General features: G+C 48.1%; 7 protein-coding genes across 7 annotated transcripts; 5 read left to right on the top strand and 2 right to left on the bottom strand.

Annotated features, from left to right (window-relative positions):
* Positions 1–845: 845 nt before the first annotated feature.
* PGRI_071120 (putative C6 transcription factor) lies at positions 846–2,675 on the top strand (the record flags this gene model as incomplete). The annotated part of the gene is made up of 5 exons (XM_040794826.1): positions 846–864; positions 918–1,582; positions 1,636–2,158; positions 2,336–2,366; positions 2,414–2,675. 5 exons carry the CDS (start codon positions 846–848, stop codon positions 2,673–2,675), a joined length of 1,500 nt encoding a protein of 499 aa, XP_040648067.1.
* Positions 2,676–3,334: 659 nt separating this feature from the next.
* On the bottom strand, positions 3,335–4,162 carry med7 (mediator complex subunit MED7; the record flags this gene model as incomplete). The annotated part of the gene is made up of 2 exons (XM_040794827.1): positions 3,335–3,844; positions 3,899–4,162. 2 exons carry the CDS (start codon positions 4,160–4,162, stop codon positions 3,335–3,337), a joined length of 774 nt encoding a protein of 257 aa, XP_040648068.1.
* Positions 4,163–4,353: 191 nt separating this feature from the next.
* PGRI_071140 (phosphatase PAP2 family protein) lies at positions 4,354–5,461 on the top strand (the record flags this gene model as incomplete). The annotated part of the gene is made up of 4 exons (XM_040794828.1): positions 4,354–4,494; positions 4,559–4,652; positions 4,704–5,043; positions 5,098–5,461. The coding sequence occupies 4 exons, from the start codon at positions 4,354–4,356 to the stop codon at positions 5,459–5,461; spliced, it is 939 nt and encodes a 312-aa protein (XP_040648069.1).
* Positions 5,462–5,701: 240 nt separating this feature from the next.
* Positions 5,702–6,499, bottom strand: PGRI_071150 (putative alanine--tRNA ligase; the record flags this gene model as incomplete). Its single annotated transcript, XM_040794829.1, has 1 exon — positions 5,702–6,499. One exon carries the CDS (start codon positions 6,497–6,499, stop codon positions 5,702–5,704), a length of 798 nt encoding a protein of 265 aa, XP_040648070.1.
* Positions 6,500–6,861: 362 nt separating this feature from the next.
* On the top strand, positions 6,862–12,074 carry PGRI_071160 (Copper amine oxidase, N2-terminal; the record flags this gene model as incomplete). The annotated part of the gene is made up of 6 exons (XM_040794830.1): positions 6,862–6,912; positions 6,961–7,392; positions 7,447–8,947; positions 9,175–9,642; positions 9,696–10,136; positions 10,594–12,074. The coding sequence occupies 6 exons, from the start codon at positions 6,862–6,864 to the stop codon at positions 12,072–12,074; spliced, it is 4,374 nt and encodes a 1,457-aa protein (XP_040648071.1).
* Positions 12,075–12,462: 388 nt separating this feature from the next.
* Positions 12,463–14,400, top strand: PGRI_071170 (uncharacterized protein; the record flags this gene model as incomplete). The annotated part of the gene is made up of 2 exons (XM_040794831.1): positions 12,463–13,581; positions 13,633–14,400. The coding sequence occupies 2 exons, from the start codon at positions 12,463–12,465 to the stop codon at positions 14,398–14,400; spliced, it is 1,887 nt and encodes a 628-aa protein (XP_040648072.1).
* A 375-nt stretch (positions 14,401–14,775) lies between these two features.
* PGRI_071180 (F-actin-capping protein subunit alpha) lies at positions 14,776–16,062 on the top strand (the record flags this gene model as incomplete). Its single annotated transcript, XM_040794832.1, has 7 exons — positions 14,776–14,832; positions 14,926–14,944; positions 15,039–15,154; positions 15,216–15,305; positions 15,371–15,423; positions 15,476–15,613; positions 15,711–16,062. The coding sequence occupies 7 exons, from the start codon at positions 14,776–14,778 to the stop codon at positions 16,060–16,062; spliced, it is 825 nt and encodes a 274-aa protein (XP_040648073.1).
* Positions 16,063–16,093: the final 31 nt, after the last annotated feature.

The raw sequence follows: 16,093 nt of genomic DNA on the forward strand, positions 1-16,093 counted from the left end.
GCGATGAAGAGTGCGATTGCTGTATATGCACTGTGATGTGAGCTGGCCTGCCATCTCAATCTCATTATCCTTTTTTCTGGTTGGAATCTTGGGTGAATGATCTGACTACCCGTGGAGGGTCAAATGGAGAATATGTGGAGAATATGTGCATACGAGGGTCCAAAGGGATTGGGAATAACTGCGTTTAATTTCATTCCTGTCTCTGATAACCTGGATTCAATACCCCGAGCATATCAATATATTACTCTTCAATGGCTCTGTTTAACATGCATATATGAGCCCAGTAAAATTAATTATATGCTAGATGTTAATTCCCAGTGTTATAGTCTACAGATTGCTCGATATAAACATCATTTCAATAGATACCTGAGGCATCCATGGATCTAACTGAGTCAGCGGGTATATCGTCAGCGGCTTTCGGGTCCAGCCATTTCCATCTTCCGGTCAATCCTTTTGAGCTTAAATTATTTCCCTGAAGATATTGCAAATGTATCCTGCCTCTAATACTTCGGAGGATCCCCCGAGGACACGAACTTCTCGTGCCTGTGATTCCTGTTACAGAAGAAAGGTAGATTAGTAGATTCATCAACTGTCCATCCCGCTAAACCAGTCCCAGATCAAATGTGATGCGGCGCTTCCGCAGTGTAATTGGTGCAGCCACCATAATATCCCCTGCACATTCGACAGAGTGGTGCAGAGGAAAAGAAAAAATGCCGATGATGAAGGGTGAGTCTGTACCTTGAGGCTATTCTTCTATCTGTCTAACATTGAAGTTAAGACGCCCCAAAGTCTCACGACTATCAGAGCGAATTAGTCGTATCGAGCAGCTTCTGGCAGAGAACTTAATGAGTGATCAGGTCTCTGGTATAGTGTCTCTTTGGTATACCTAGGAGCATCCCAATACTAATTGGAAAAAGTGCCTGGAAGCTCACCTCAATCCTTCGAAACCAGCACGACGGCTAGCACGACAGCCAACAACTCTCCAAGTAGCACCCAACCTCCAAACTCGTCATCAGTGCGAGTTCACTTCGCCGGCAAAGAGTTAGGTGCCATCAGTTTACTCACAGGCACACCATTCCTCTTTCCCGAGGGACAGGAATGGATCAAATCCCGCACCGGACAGGACGTTGCAATTGACACGCTTTGTCCAACGCGAGTACCTTGGGATAAGGAGCGCGGACAAACTTTCAACACTGTTTTGATGAACATTAACTTGAACACTTGCAATCCCTATGAACTTCCCGACTGGAGAACGGCGCAGGCGTACTTCCAGGCATATAAGAGTTCCAAGGTGATGCGGCGCATATTTCCTATTATAGACCTGGAGCTTTTTGAGGAGACCCTCAGTACAGCTTTCAGTCAATCTCCATCTACCTTCAAATATGGCCAAGCTAGCGCCAGGGTTTGTGTCATGGCATTTATTACCTTTGTTTCTCGTCTCCCTGATGTCAAGGCTTTTATCAGAGGGACTACGATCAGTCCAATCGATCATGATCTATTTGCCACCAAGGCACAGTTCTTTATGCCCCAAGTATTACAAGAGGCTGCCAGCTTGGATGCAGCGCAGGCTATTACCATATTGGTAAGTGAGCCACCCCTGGTGTAAAATACCCGATAACTGACAGATGAATACAGACTCTCTTTGAGCTGTCTTCGGGAAATATGCGGGCAGCGAACTACTATGCGGCGGTTGCTGCGCGGCTCATTTTCATGCTTGGTGGCAATCTTTCTAGCAGCCAAGCCTGCCCGATCGATGAGCGCAGCGAGAAAAAGCATTTACAACTGCGGAATCTATTTTGGATTTGCTACACGATTGATAAAGATCTCGCACTGCGCACGGGTCTGCCACCTACTATCACTGATGAAAATTGTGATCTGACACTTCCACCGGGTTATCTCGACCGAGCATTCTTGGACGTGGAAAACGAGGAGGCCCCATGGTGCGGTCCAGTATTTCCATTCGACTTGCGTCTGAGTATCATCAAAGGTCGAGCGCATCGAGAGCTGTATTCAGTCAGCTGCCTCCAAAAATCAGACGCCGAGCTGCTCAAGTCAATCCGAGAACTCGATAACGCGCTAGAAGAATGGCGGCTATCAGTCCCTCCGATGTGGCGTCCAACCATGTCCTTTTCTTCCGAGACGTCTGATCCAAATATGGGTATGCATACTGTTCTGCTGCGTCTGAACTATCACCTATGCATGACCATCATCCATCAAGCAAGTGGAAGATGTAAGGCATGGATGCAAGGTCAAACTGGTATGATGGAGGGAGTGAGTTCAAGTATGGCACTTTCAGTAGAGGCCAGTCGATCAAGTCTATGTTACCTCGAAGCAGCAGAACATGTAGTAGTCGACGGGGTTTTTTGGTATGTGATGCTTGTTGTTATCTGGGCACCAGGCTAATCCGTCTTAGGACTCTAATCTTTTACCCTATGTCCGCTCTACTCACGATCTTCTGCAGCATTCTTCAGAACCCATTGGATCCACATTCGCGTGAAGACTTGGGCCGATTGAATGTCGCCACGGTTATGATGGAGCGTATCTTCTTGCGAAAATTGCCTGAACCTGAGCTTGTTCACTTCAAGTTGGTCGCCGATTTCATCGTGGAATTGAAGCGATTGGCTGAGTGTGCCATTGACAAGGCCTGGGCGGAACAGCGCGCCGCCTCTTATTGATTTGCACATGGTTCTCTTCCTATTATTTTACGGGTTGATAATACTGCCTGCACTTAGCAGAGTTTATTGAGTGCGGTACTTAGAATTGACGAAGATACTAATGTTGATAGAAAGACCGGTCATTTGGCTTGCATTCGATAGAGATGGCTTGAGCAGCATTTAATAGAATGATATCTCATATATGATGCGATCTCTAATTGCAGGCAAGAATTCCCCGCTAGAGATTCAAACCGGCATGTTGCTAGCTTCTCGGGTGAATTAATGGGATTTTGAGGCAGCTTAACTCCGATAGCTCAGTATCCTAAAACCAGGGGCCACTGGTGGTAGATGTGGCTAGAGCACCATAGAACGCCCCCGATATATTGGCGGGAACCAATATCTGCCCTGGGATGATGTGAAGCGCATGATGGTTCAATCGACACATAAAGGTGTCATATTCAACAGGCCACTAAGCTTGTGTGTCCATGGGACGACGCATGGTCGAGGACCATCTTCTTGGATATTGACGAGCCTTTGCCTTGAGATTCTTCCGCGTTGGGCCATTCAAACACGATGTTGACCTTTTGGTCATAAAGCACATAGGCCAGGGAAAGTTCAGTCATTTGACTTGGAGAGAACAATACTGTTCGAATTCAGAAAAAGCGAACCCGTTGGTGAATTCAGTTTTCTTTGTCCAGGAGATCCCAGATTAGCCGAGAGTGCTGGTCGGCCTTTTCTTTCAGCGCTTTGGCCTGGTCGGTATCGTCGCCTGACCCAGCAGCAGCCACACGGCTGCCCTCCGCTTGCAACTGCTCTAGTAAGCTCTCAACCTCCACCTTGACTTTGTCCATTTGTTTCATTTCCTCTCGGCTGTGATTGAGCTGCTCTTCCATCATCATGATGAGTGATTCGCGGGCTTGGTGAGGACGGTAGAGGTTGAGAAGGTGGTGCGCATTGATGAATAAGTTACGCAGGTCTTCGACCTTGGATTCGAATTGTTCCGGCGAGACCGATAAGATACCGGTAAACTCTAGGAAATTAAGGAGCAGGGATTTGCTGATCTTGAGAAGGTAGTATGCGTGATTGAGAGGGGGCGAGGGCTGCAAGTTCTGATCGGTACCGGCTGCGGGGGGTTCTGGATAGAGCTGTTCAATTCCCTGCTCTTGTAATGATGGCAGTGCTGTAGAGAGCTATTCCAGAGTCAGTATTGTCAGGTGCAAAGGTCAGATGTAGGGGGAACAAACGGTTTGTAATTCGCCAAAGACGCTGTACTGTCCTTCCGGGATGCTGGGCGGCACCAGGTACCGAAGCTCTGAGGGGATCTCTAAAGCGCGCAGCTCCGCTGGAGACCATTTCTTGTTCTTATTCAACCGTCCATCTTCGCTCCTGGAAGCTTCAGCTTTGATCTGCTCCACTTTGTCGATATTCTCGCGCGTAAAGTGTTTCCATAAGGGCGGCGGGGGCGCAAATGCCGTGTTCACGGTTCGTTGTTGGCTCTCGTCGGCCATGTCTATTAGCGCGGTGGTAATGTGAGAAAGAGAGAAAAGTTAGCGAAGGTGAGCAGAGCGTAGGAGTTCCTTAGAGCGGAGAGAGGTGAGGTGGTCTGTGCTTCCGCAATGTGTCGAATGTCAACGTTGACTTTCTTCACTCGACATGCTCTCCATGAAGATCTAAAGATCTCTCTCAAGTCCTGCGCAGGATGCCTCTTAATGGTTCAGGGAATGGGTCGACCCCAATTCTACAGCGTGCTGGACTCGCTGGTGCTGCAGCCCGCTTTGCGCAACGCACCTATGCCGCCGACTACATTGCATTGGGGTTTCTAGTGGTAGGATGGATACTAGTGAGTCTTAAATTATACTGCCAGATTATGGATACAGGCCAGTTTCTTGCTAATACACGAATAGATTCAATTATTTGTGAATCCGTTCCATCGCATGTTTTCGCTGGATAATAGAGCCATTCAGTACCCGTTCGCTGTCCACGAACGAGTTCCTGTTTGTAAGTCAATTGCCACTAGAGTCTGCTTCTCTTGATTCTAAAGTGTAATAGTGTGGTCGGTCGTCTTCGCTGGTCTGATTCCGTTCCTGGTTATTCTCGTTTGGTCCGCATTGTTTCACGCTGGTGTACAAAAGACGCAAGTGACAGTACTCGGGCTATTTGTGGCTTTGATGTTGACCTCGTTTTTGACGGACATAATAAAAAATGCGGCGGGAAGACCACGTCCGGACTTGTTATCGCGCTGCAAACCCTCCCGGGGTACATCGAACAAGGTGCTGGTCGCATGGACTGTCTGCACAGAATCCAACCAGCATATTCTACAAGAGGGGTGGAGGAGCTTCCCTAGTGGGCATAGTAGCTTCTCTTTTGGTGGTCTAGGCTATCTATATCTGTAAGTGATTCTCTAAACCTACTACGCTACGGTCTAACCATCGTGACCCTATAGCTTCTTGTGTGGCCAAATGCATGTCTTCCGCCCTCGAACTGATCTCGGACGCTGTTTACTTGCGTTCTTTCCATTACTTTGTGCGTTGATGGTCGCCCTTTCCCGTTTGGCCGATTATCGACATGATGTATATGATGTGACGTGCGGGGGGCTCTTGGGCATGTTAATAGCCTGGTTCTCGTACCGCCGCTATTATCCACCGTTGCGGTCGACCATGTGTGATGTTCCCTATGACAAAGCCGATCTTGCTGGACCGGATGGCTTTGCTAAGTTGGGTGATGAAGAGGCTCTCTCGCGGCCTTTCATTCCACGCGGTGATACGGAGGAAAACTATGAACTCCAAGATACAGAGCCCTCTCGATGAAGCGCTTTGGACACAATATTATATTTTTGCTCTAGCGTATTTGCTCACACTATTAACGAGCTTTTGCTGTTGGGCCATCTCAAGAACAATATCGGTCTGATCTTGTACTGTATAATCTTTCTGTCTCACATTGCCGTGGAATGCATATTGGGGTCTCAGAATATTTTGGTCTATTAGAGGACTTCTATCATGCTCACTCCCTATATCATTCCCAAAAAAAAAAGAACAAACGGATCAACATCAATTCACCTCATAGCTGACTCGTGAGTTTCCTTGTTTTCTTGAAATCTTCTTCACGGTCACAGGTCCACACAAATCTGTCGTATCGACATGCGTGCCTCCGCAAGGGTACACTTCAGCTCCAACGATGTTAACCACACGAGATTTTTCACCTTCGGGCACCAAGCTGCGATCGGGAATCAATCGCTCCAATCCACGTGAGCGGAAATCCTCTTCATCCCACCATTCGATTTGAACTGGCATCTTGGCAGCGATATATCCATCCAGTTTGTTCTGGATAGACCCCTTCCATTTCCCTTCAATTATGCCGTGGAATTCACATGCTGCCGAGTCGGGAAAGTGTGAGGCTTTCAGCTCATCGAAGTTCTCAATTTCTTTCTCCAAAAGGTGTCGGACCGATGCCCCTAGTACATGTCCTGCAGTATGCAAACGGGAATATAATAAACGCTTTTCCACGTCAATTGCTTGCTCAACTGTCTCGCCTTTGTTGAAAGCAGATGAGCCCTCGAAAAGTCCGAAGTGAAGCACCTGTCCATTGGCATCCGTGCGAACAGCTGTGACTGTGAAAGTACCAGATGAACCTTTTATCACACCCGTATCGGAGGGTTGACCGCCCCCTTGGGGGTGAAAAATAGTCTTCTCGGTCACAATGACATGATGTTCCTCGCTGGCGTCTTTGAAGAGTTGACGATTGGATGCTTCGAGGGAATTGAAAGGGGAAACGGCCGTAACTATGGTTTCAAGTGTGTAGAGACTGGCATCATGCTGAAAGACCAGGATTGTACGAGTTGAAGCCATAGTGAATATAGGGAGAAAGAAGAAATGAAGCGGGGGAAGATATCGGAGATAACCCACGGAGATTGTCCGAATACTTTTTGATATATATAACTACCTACCTAGGTAAGTAACTACCTTATGTACATAACTCAATCATATTCTTACTAAAAAGAATATCTGTGGAGACAAATATATTGTTCTAACCTTTGGAGTCGAAGATAATCGCTACTCCGGCTATTCTTTACCTTAGCGATTTACCAGCCAATCTTTTCGGTTATACTTATATCTTAGCGATATCGCGCATATCCTCTTGGGATGTGTTCGAATTATAAAAGCCCAGATTTATCAAACTGTCTTTATCATTTTACCTAAATACTTCCATCATGTCTGATATACACCCTTTTGATCCTCTTGGGCCCCAGGAAATTACCAAGGTAGCTCATCTCTAACAAAGGTTGAATATCCTTTTAATCATGTTGTAGGCCGCAAAAGTTGTTCAAGAGCTGCTCCATGGAAAAAGCTTCAACTTTCGTGTCATCACCCTGAAGGAGCCTTTAAAGCAGGAGATGATATCATTCTTGGAGAGAGAACATCTTGACCAGCCCCAAATCTCCCGACCTGCTCGTATCGCTCATGTCCAAGTGATCGTTCGTGGTGAATCTGGGCCAAATGAACTCAACGAGCTTCGGGTTGATCTGGACCGGGGTGTTGTCATCCAACGAGTGATCCTTATGGGAAAACACTCGTTTATTGACTCAGTATACATGAAAGATGTGGAAAATGCCTGTATGGCAGATGAAAGGGTGCAAAGTGAGATCAGGAAATTGAGGCTACCTCAAGGGGCCTCGGTTGTTGTTGAACCGTGGGCTTATGCCACTGATGGCATGAACGACATGTCAGAGCGGACTAGCATGGTAAGTATATGTCCAATAATTTCAATATCTCAAACCTAGCTAACATATATATAGTGTTGGTTCTATATGCGACTAGTGGACAATCCAGACGCCAACTATTACGCATATCCACTTGACTTGTGTGCGGAGGTCTCTGAGCAACTCAAGGTGACTAAGGTCTACCATTTGCCTTCATCGGAGAGTGAGAGGGTCCATGAAGATGCACGACCATATGACCCTTGCAAGATCCATTCCGCTGCTATGAGTGAATATCATCCGAGTTTACGACCACCACCGCGCACAACCACCAAACCCTACCAGGTTGTCCAGCCAGATGGGGTTTCCTTCGAGTCACACGGAAACCTGTTGACCTGGGAGAAATGGACTATGCGCATGGGTTTCAACTATCGTGAGGGTCTCACATTGCATGACATCCGTTATAATGGGAGGAGTCTCTTCTACCGTCTTTCTTTGGCAGAGATGTTTGTGCCTTACGGTGATCCTCGTGCTCCGTTTCCACGCAAAGCTGCATTTGACCTTGGGAACGATGGTGCTGGGATTAACGCGAACAACTTATCTCTTGGATGTGACTGCCTAGGATTAATAAAATATTTTGATGGGTGGCACAACACTTCCTCGGGGGAACCATTGAAATTGCCCAATGTCGTCTGCTGCCATGAGCAGGACGATGGGATTTTATGGAAGCACACGAACTTCCGCACAGGAAATGCCGCGGTGGTAAGATCACGTATCCTGGTGTTGCAGACAATCATCACAGTTAGCAACTATGAGTACATCTTTGCTTTCCACTTTGGCCAAGATGCTTCGATTCATTATGAAGTTCGAGCCACTGGAATCTTGTCTACCAGTCCTATCAACATCGGGGACGAAGTTGGATATGGTACTATTGTTGCCCCGGGTGTCCTTGCTCCATATCATCAGCACTTGTTCTCTCTTCGCATCGATCCTGCCATTGATGGAATTGCAAACTCGTTGCAGGTGGAAGAGTCCAACCCTTTGCCCTTCAACGACCCATCCGTTCGAAATCCTTTCGGGGTCGGATACACAACACATTCAGAGGTTGTTACAGAGGAGGGAGGACTAGATCTTGATTTTAACAAGAATCGCACTTTCAAAATCATCAATGAGGCCAAAGTCAATCCGATCACCGGCACACCGGTTGGTTTCAAACTCGTTCCATGCTATAGCCAACTGCTACTAGCCCATCCAGAGTCTTTCCATGCAAAGCGATCTGAATATGGAAACCATGCAATCTGGATCACACGCTATCACGATGACGAGCTTTTCCCGGCCGGAAAACATACTATGCAGTCGCTTGGTGGTGAAGGGATCAATTCGGCAATTGCTCAACGGAGAAATGACCCGGACTCCAAGTCAACAGTGCGAAATGAAGACATTGTTATTTGGCACACATTTGGATCGACACACAATCCAAGAATCGAGGATTGGCCAGTAATGCCATCTGAAAAGATGGTAGTTGGTCTCAAGCCGGTCAACTTCTTTACGGGAAACCCAAGTTTAGATGTTGCTGTGTCGAATCAAGAGAATAACCAAAGTAGACTTGTTGAATCTGAATCAACATGTTGTCTCTCGAATTAAAATGCTAACAAAGACAAGATGTTGTTCCAAGGAGCAAGGTTGGGTGGATCCAGTCGGGTCGTCTTTCCCTCTCGGGTTCTGACTTGTCTGACTTGTCTTATAACATTCATCACCTTTCATAACCCCTTTATCTTTACCTTCATCTTTTTCACTTAAAATCATATTGCATATTGATACACTTAGCTTTACTTCAAATGACTTCTTCTCGGAAACCAAAAGTCCAGATTCTGCTCTCCGTGGATTTCGATGCTGTGTCGGGCTTTCTAGGGACTGGTGCTTCGGATACAACCAATCTGGCCGATTACAGTAGTGGCTTTTTCGCAGCTCAAGTCGGAGTGCCACGCTTATTGCGCCTCTTCAAGAAGCATGAAATTAGTTCTTCAGTGACTTGGTTTGTGCCCGGTCATTCAATGGAATCATTCCCAGAAGAGACCAAAGCAATTGTTCAGTCGGGCGCCGAAATCGGTTGCCATGGATATGCACATGAGGGCTCCAGTCAAATGACTGAATCACAAGAGAGAGAGGTCATCGCCAAATGTGTGCAGCTGGCAACCGACTTAACCGGAAAGAAACCTCAAGGATGGAGGGCGCCATTATATCAGTTGCGAACACACACCATTCAAGTCTTAGAGGAGTTTGGATTTTTATACGGTATACTACTTTGCTCATATCATATACCTACCAGGAAACTAAATACAGACCAGATTCCTCTCTCACGCATCATGATTCGTCATTGTACTTTGTCCCTCGAATGTCAGAGCCCGATGCTATTGACTTTTCTCCTTCCAAGTCTGCTTCTACTTGGATGAAGCCCCTTCCTGCCGCTGCAGCCAGGACTCCCGAGACACTAGTTGAAATTCCATGTAATTGGTATATGGAGGATATGACCCCTATGCAATATTTCAATGGGAACCCCTCCTCGCATGGCTTCGTTAGTTCCGCCATCATTGAGCAGAATTGGAAGTCACGATTTGAGTTCCTCTACAGTGAGGCTCTTGAAAAATCAATTGAAGAAGATGCCGATCAAGGCTTTGTTTTCCCTTTGGTTCTACACCCAGATACGAGTGGAATGGCTCATGTGGTTGGGATGATTGACCGAATGATTTCGTGGCTCAAACAGCAAGATGTTGAATTTGTGACATTTGGTGATTGTGCGGCAGAGTGGAAAAAAAATCATGCTTAGAATATTGTTATTCAATTCATTCTTGTGGATCTATAATCTTCTACGAAGTACTCTGTACTCATAGTACAATCAGATTTGGTGGGGTGGCTCTTATCCGCCACCCCCAATTTTCTTTGCCAACTTCAACCATCACATTACCAGTGGACTATCCTAAGCACAGGCTGCTACATACCATGTGAAGTTTATATATCCCAAATTTGGAACTCGTATGCCACGAAGAAAAGCTGGAGACCGCACAGGTCCGGTGAAGACCCGATCTCGCGATGGATGCAAAGAATGCCGGGAGAGCCGTGTCCGATGTGACACCAAAAAGCCAATTTGCACACGTTGCCAGGAGAAAGGACTACCATGTATGAAAAATCTGGTTTTGAAATGGGAATCGGAATTCATCAGTCGTGGAGCAGCTTTTGGGCGTGCAGGTGTTTGGAACAAATCTGGCGCAAATCAACCTACATATGGCTCGCTTTCTTCGGAAATGCGTGAGTGGTGCCCAGTGCCAACTATTGGCCCTTGGGGCTTCATCAACAGCAGTATTTCGACTTTCGAACGCCCAGGTGAAGTGAACGTTGACTTCGATGAGTTGAATGCACTGGTATCAGTTGCTCAGACCTCCTACTCACCCCAATTATGGTCCTGGCTACAACATTTTCCACAACTCAGCGCGCTTAACATGGATTTCAATCCAAGCCTTCCACCATCTCTTGCACTGTTTCCAGAACTATCGAAGTCTGGGCACGGAGAGCTATTTGATTACTATCTTCAACAAGTGTGCCCTCGCACAGCCGCCAGCTCCGCATTTCCTTCGCCGTTCGCCTCTGTGATCTTACCATTCTGTCTATCGGCTTCTCCCACGCTTTTCAAGGCCATTCAAGCGTTAGGGGCATGCCATTGGTCAAGGCTCAATCCAGGCTATAGTTCAATCGGCCTACGTTATAAATCAGAAGCTTTGAGGGACCTTCGTCAACGTCTTTCGTCGGAGGGAACTTTGACATGTTCCATGGATCCTGAAGTACTGATTATCATGATCATGCTATGTTTGTACGAGATAGTGGACAAGTGTGATCAACAATGGACCATCCACCTCAAAGGCGCCAACGATTTAATTCGACTGCGAAGAAAACAACAAATGAGATTAACTCAATCAACTGTCCCGTCGGATCCTGTGACGAGTTTTGCAGAGCAATTCTTTGCCTTCCAGGATGTCATGGGTCGAACCGCTTGTGCCAAAGAGGTCTTATTTGGTACCGACTACTGGAAACCGGACGAACGCAACATTGATCTTTGGATGGGATGTAGTCCTGAACTAGTCTCAATCCTGGCCAAAATCACAGATATGAGTCGAACGAGGAGACAAAATACGTCCGATGAGGACAAGGCATCATTCTCACTGCGTGCTGCTTCCCTTGAACGCCAACTGGAGAACTTAGTCCAAGAGGTGGGAGATGGTGACGACGAAATTCTCGCACTGGTTGCAGATTCTAAGCGGCTGGCTGCAATGCTTTACTTGCATTGTTCTCTGTATGGGGCTGGTCCCACCACACCATTGGTGAAGAGTTATGTGCGCCAAATTCTGCGCCTTATATCCGACCTCCTCGACCGCAAGTCGCTGGTCAATGTGACATGGCCAGTATTTGTGGCAGCTGTGGAGCTTGACCCATCTGATGACGAGGTCTTCCCGGAATCTGAAATGGAATCGGGATCGGGACGAGCGATTGTGCTACGTTCCCTAGCAACAATGGCTGATTCAACGATCTCAAACATTGCTAGAACACGGGCAGTGATTACCAAGCTATGGCAGACACGCGATTCAGATTTGATGAAAGGAACCACTCTGCAGAATCAATGCAATGATTGGGAATGGCATGTAGTACCGATCAGCAATGCCATGAGTCTGGCATAGGGAATGAGGAAGAACGAGCAAGCGAAACCTTCTGTAAATGATAGAAACGTTGGATATTGAATGGATTTCAAATCCTATACACATGGAAAGTATAGAACACAATATCTGTATAGATCACTCACTACATGTATGTAGGAGGGGTTTGTCCGGATCGGGTTAGCGCATGTCATCTGATCTCGTTAACCGCTCAGAGCAGCGACCTGCGATGTAATGTAGACCTCACATCGACCCGAATACTGTGAAGATCTTATTATAAAACACAGCCCATGTGCTCTTCGGGCATTAACTGTGGTGTTGAGCCCATTTTCCTGCCTCGGTGCTGACGAATGATGCCCTTCACCATACACCCTTGCTCTGTATCGCTCAATCAGACCAAAGTGACTTGAATATGGCGCAGGTGCGACCACCAGCGCCGGGGCGCAGTGTATCGGCCCATGGGTTTGAAAGCAAACTCAGTCAACAATTAGCTCAACCTCATCAAACTGATCTAGAACACCAACTCGAACCGTCACGCTCTCCGAAGTCGCGTTCATTATCTGATGCGTCCAGACCTACACCCTCTCAACCATCCACTGGTGATCTCAGCCGGTCTAGCAAAGACGATACTTCCATACCTGTCCTCCCTGCAACCCCTCGAAGATCAAGTGTGGCTCATTCGAGCCTCTCGCTAAACTTGCCTTCCAAACCAGCCGCGTCGCCATCACTTACAAACCGCGCTCCTCTCTCTCCTAAACTTGACCCATCACATATCTACGGATCTCCCGGGTCTGTTCTCCCTCGACGATCTCGGGGGCTCGACTTCTCACGCGCATGTACGAATCTCCACCATTCCACTCTAGCCGAGTCGTCCCCGGATTCGTCTCCCACCGTTGGAGGGCGGGGCATGGCAATACCCCAGCGACGCGGATCACTTGGAGCGACATCCGTTCCATTATTTTCAACCTCGGGTCCGGGCGACCGTACAACCATCTCGAGCTCCATGTCGAGTGTGAATATGATGGAGTCGGACACAAGTAGTAGCGAAGATGAGTCAATGGCCGATCGGGATGATATCATGCTCAATACACCGCAGGCGACCCGCTTAAGTGCGCCGAGTCCGTTTGCTAGCAATATGCAGAGCCCGGGCAATGAGTGGATGGGAGGATACTCACAAGCCGCTGCCAGCTTGATGAGTTTCCAACGCGCTCGCTTTCGCAAAGGCCGCAGTCGCCATAGCTCTAGCAGTGCGAGTGGAAACAGTTCAAAGCATAGTCCTGCCCCTCACTCTCCACCCATCATGAAGAGTGTCGAGCACTCCAGTGGGGGTTACTTTGCCCCGCGACAGAGTGTGCATTCACGCAGAGAGAGTCTCAGCTTTGGCGCACGCGACCTGCGTTTGTCTGATATGAGTGATGACAGCGAGAGTCGTGCGACACGGGGTGGAAGCCCAATTCCAACCCCGCACCCGGAAGGTGGTGGTCCATTGGGAGTAATCCGTCGCGCAGTGACCCGACGTGGGAGCTTACTTGTAAGTGGTTTTTTTCTGCTTTAGTGGTCCAGAAATTAACTCCAGTGACAGCCCAAAACCAAGACATTTGCGCGCATTCGTGCCGCTCTAATGGAGGAGGGTGCTCCAGTTGATAGCGATATGAAACGAGAAGCAGAAGTGGTCCGGCAGGTCCGCGACACCGAGCCCGAGCCAACTCCTGCACTCGGCGAGTTCCCATCATTGCAGCCCTCGACCTCACTTGATTCGACACCGTCAGAAGATACCGCGGTCAAAGTGGGAATGGACACAGCATCTACGGATACTTTTGGTAAACAAGCTAGTCGTAACTCGGGCGGCGTCGCCTTTTGGAACTCATTCGACGGACGTTACCGAACCCCTCCCCCGGTTCGTCAGGAAGGCCCCCCGTCTTTGGCTGATGAGGATATGTTTATGGATATGACTCCCTCTACGACCATTGGCTCTGTTACCGCGGAATCCTTCAAGCATCGTTCCCGCTCTTCTACCCCCCATGCGCCGGGTATGCCAAGTATTGGGGAGATATGTCGCAAGCGGCGTCGTGACGATGACTTCGACCCTAATCTTTTCAAGCGCCGGGCTGTTTCGCCCAGTGTGAGTGTTCAGAGCAGTCCAGTGATGACTCACTCCCACACCGTCAGTGATATGGGCCCAAACATCTGGGGTCCTCCACCAAAGCCTGGCCTCGGTGCCCCGTTCTCTGAACGACTCAGTTCTGAAACGAGCAATCGAACAATAGCTCATCCAGGAGGTGTGAAACGCGTCGGCCTGCAAGGGATGACCGAAGCCAGCGATGGCTTTATGAATATGAGCATTGATTAAAAGGCGCTTTTGAATTTGATATTCTTCGTGGGTCCTCGGGGTTTACGGGCATTTTGTTTTCTTTGGAAAGCGTTTTAGGTGTATGGTGTCTGGATTTTCAAGCAGGATACACATTCGTTATTTTAGCGTTTCAGATACCTCATGGCAATTTAATTTATGAATCATTCAATGTTGTACTTCTCTTCTAGTTCTTTACCTTCAATGTTGATAGTTCCTGTATCGTAAACCACGTGCTTATCGCTCTCCGCCTCCGACAGCTTTCTCTCCGCAGATTCCCAATCACCACACTTCCAAGCTCCAGTACTTCTCAGGTAGTTCAATTGTGCTTGATCCTATCGCTCGATATTCAATACCTTGATCGTATTCTCCTACACCATGCCTTCCACTGTTGACCTGGCGTCCTCCTTCATCGAGGGTGCCCCGCCCGGAGAGGTATGCATGTCAACAATGACCCAGGATCCCCCACTCCCCTAGTCATCATTCCTCTAAAGCTCAAGGTATGATCGCTGACTTGTTTTTTATCAGCTCGCCGATGTCGTCGCCGGTAAATGGCCCTCTTAGCGTTACACTGCCTTTCCAGATCCCCTTAACACCAACTCCTACACGAACGGCGATGCTGATCCCTACTACTTAATTAGATGTGCAAGCCTTGACTTCCGATGGCGATGATATCATTCCCTCCCTTCTACCCGCATTCAAACGGTACAACGAAACGCAGCTCGCAACGGTGAAATTGCCAGGATCAAGCCAGGAGGTGGGTTTCGCTCGAAGGTGTGATCTATGTCTGCAGTGGAGCTGACACTTTTGATGGGAAGGTCATTGTTAGTGAATTTAACCAGCTCGAGGATAACCGCTACTTCGACCCCGAGAGCCAAACCTCGTTCGAGGTCGACCACACTACACAGGTATGTTTCGTCTAACCAACTAGCGCAGTACATTGAAGGCTTACGAGTTTGCACTATGGCAATAGACTGCCTCTGCGGCACAATCATACCCATTGGAGTCAGAGAATGCGGACTTGATGTAAGAAATGATCTTGGTTGAAGTCTTGGTGTATCCCGCTTACCGTGTTTAGCAAATCGCTGCTCAAGTCGTTCGGTGCTCATGCCCGTGAACACTACCCTAACTGCTCATATGGTGTCTACCCCATTGAGAACGATTCCGCCGTTGCCATCGTGTTGGTCTCCAACCGATACTCTCCCAACAACTTCTGGTGAGTGGTTACAATCTATACGACTAACATTTGAATGGGAACTAATCGTTATCGGCGCTTCCCTGTCTGGGGAGGATTGTCTGTTCTATCACAATAGGAACGGTCGTTTCCGCGCAATTTATCAACTTCCCGTTTCCTCCTCATCCTCTACCCTGACTGGCAACATTCACGTTGACGTGCACTACTACGAAGATGGCAACGTTGCCCTCAACACTACTAAGCCTATCAACGTTTCCATCCCCTCCGTATCCGCTGAGTCTATTGTCTCGCGGATTGCTACGGCGGAGCGTGACTATCAGGAAGCGTTGAACCGGGCCTTTGTCCAAACATCTGAGGGCGTGTTCAAGGGTCTCCGGAGGCAGCTTCCCATTACACGACAGAAAGTAGAGTGGGAGAAGGTCGGTGGATATCGTCTGGGTCAGGATATCTCGGGCGGCAAAGGGCGGTAGAGCAGAGACTCCGAAATATTGTCGAGCGAGT

The sequence above is a fragment of the Penicillium griseofulvum genome, assembly GCF_001561935.1.
Source record: "Penicillium griseofulvum strain PG3 chromosome Unknown contig_94, whole genome shotgun sequence".
Taxonomy (NCBI): Eukaryota; Fungi; Ascomycota; class Eurotiomycetes; order Eurotiales; family Aspergillaceae; genus Penicillium; species Penicillium griseofulvum.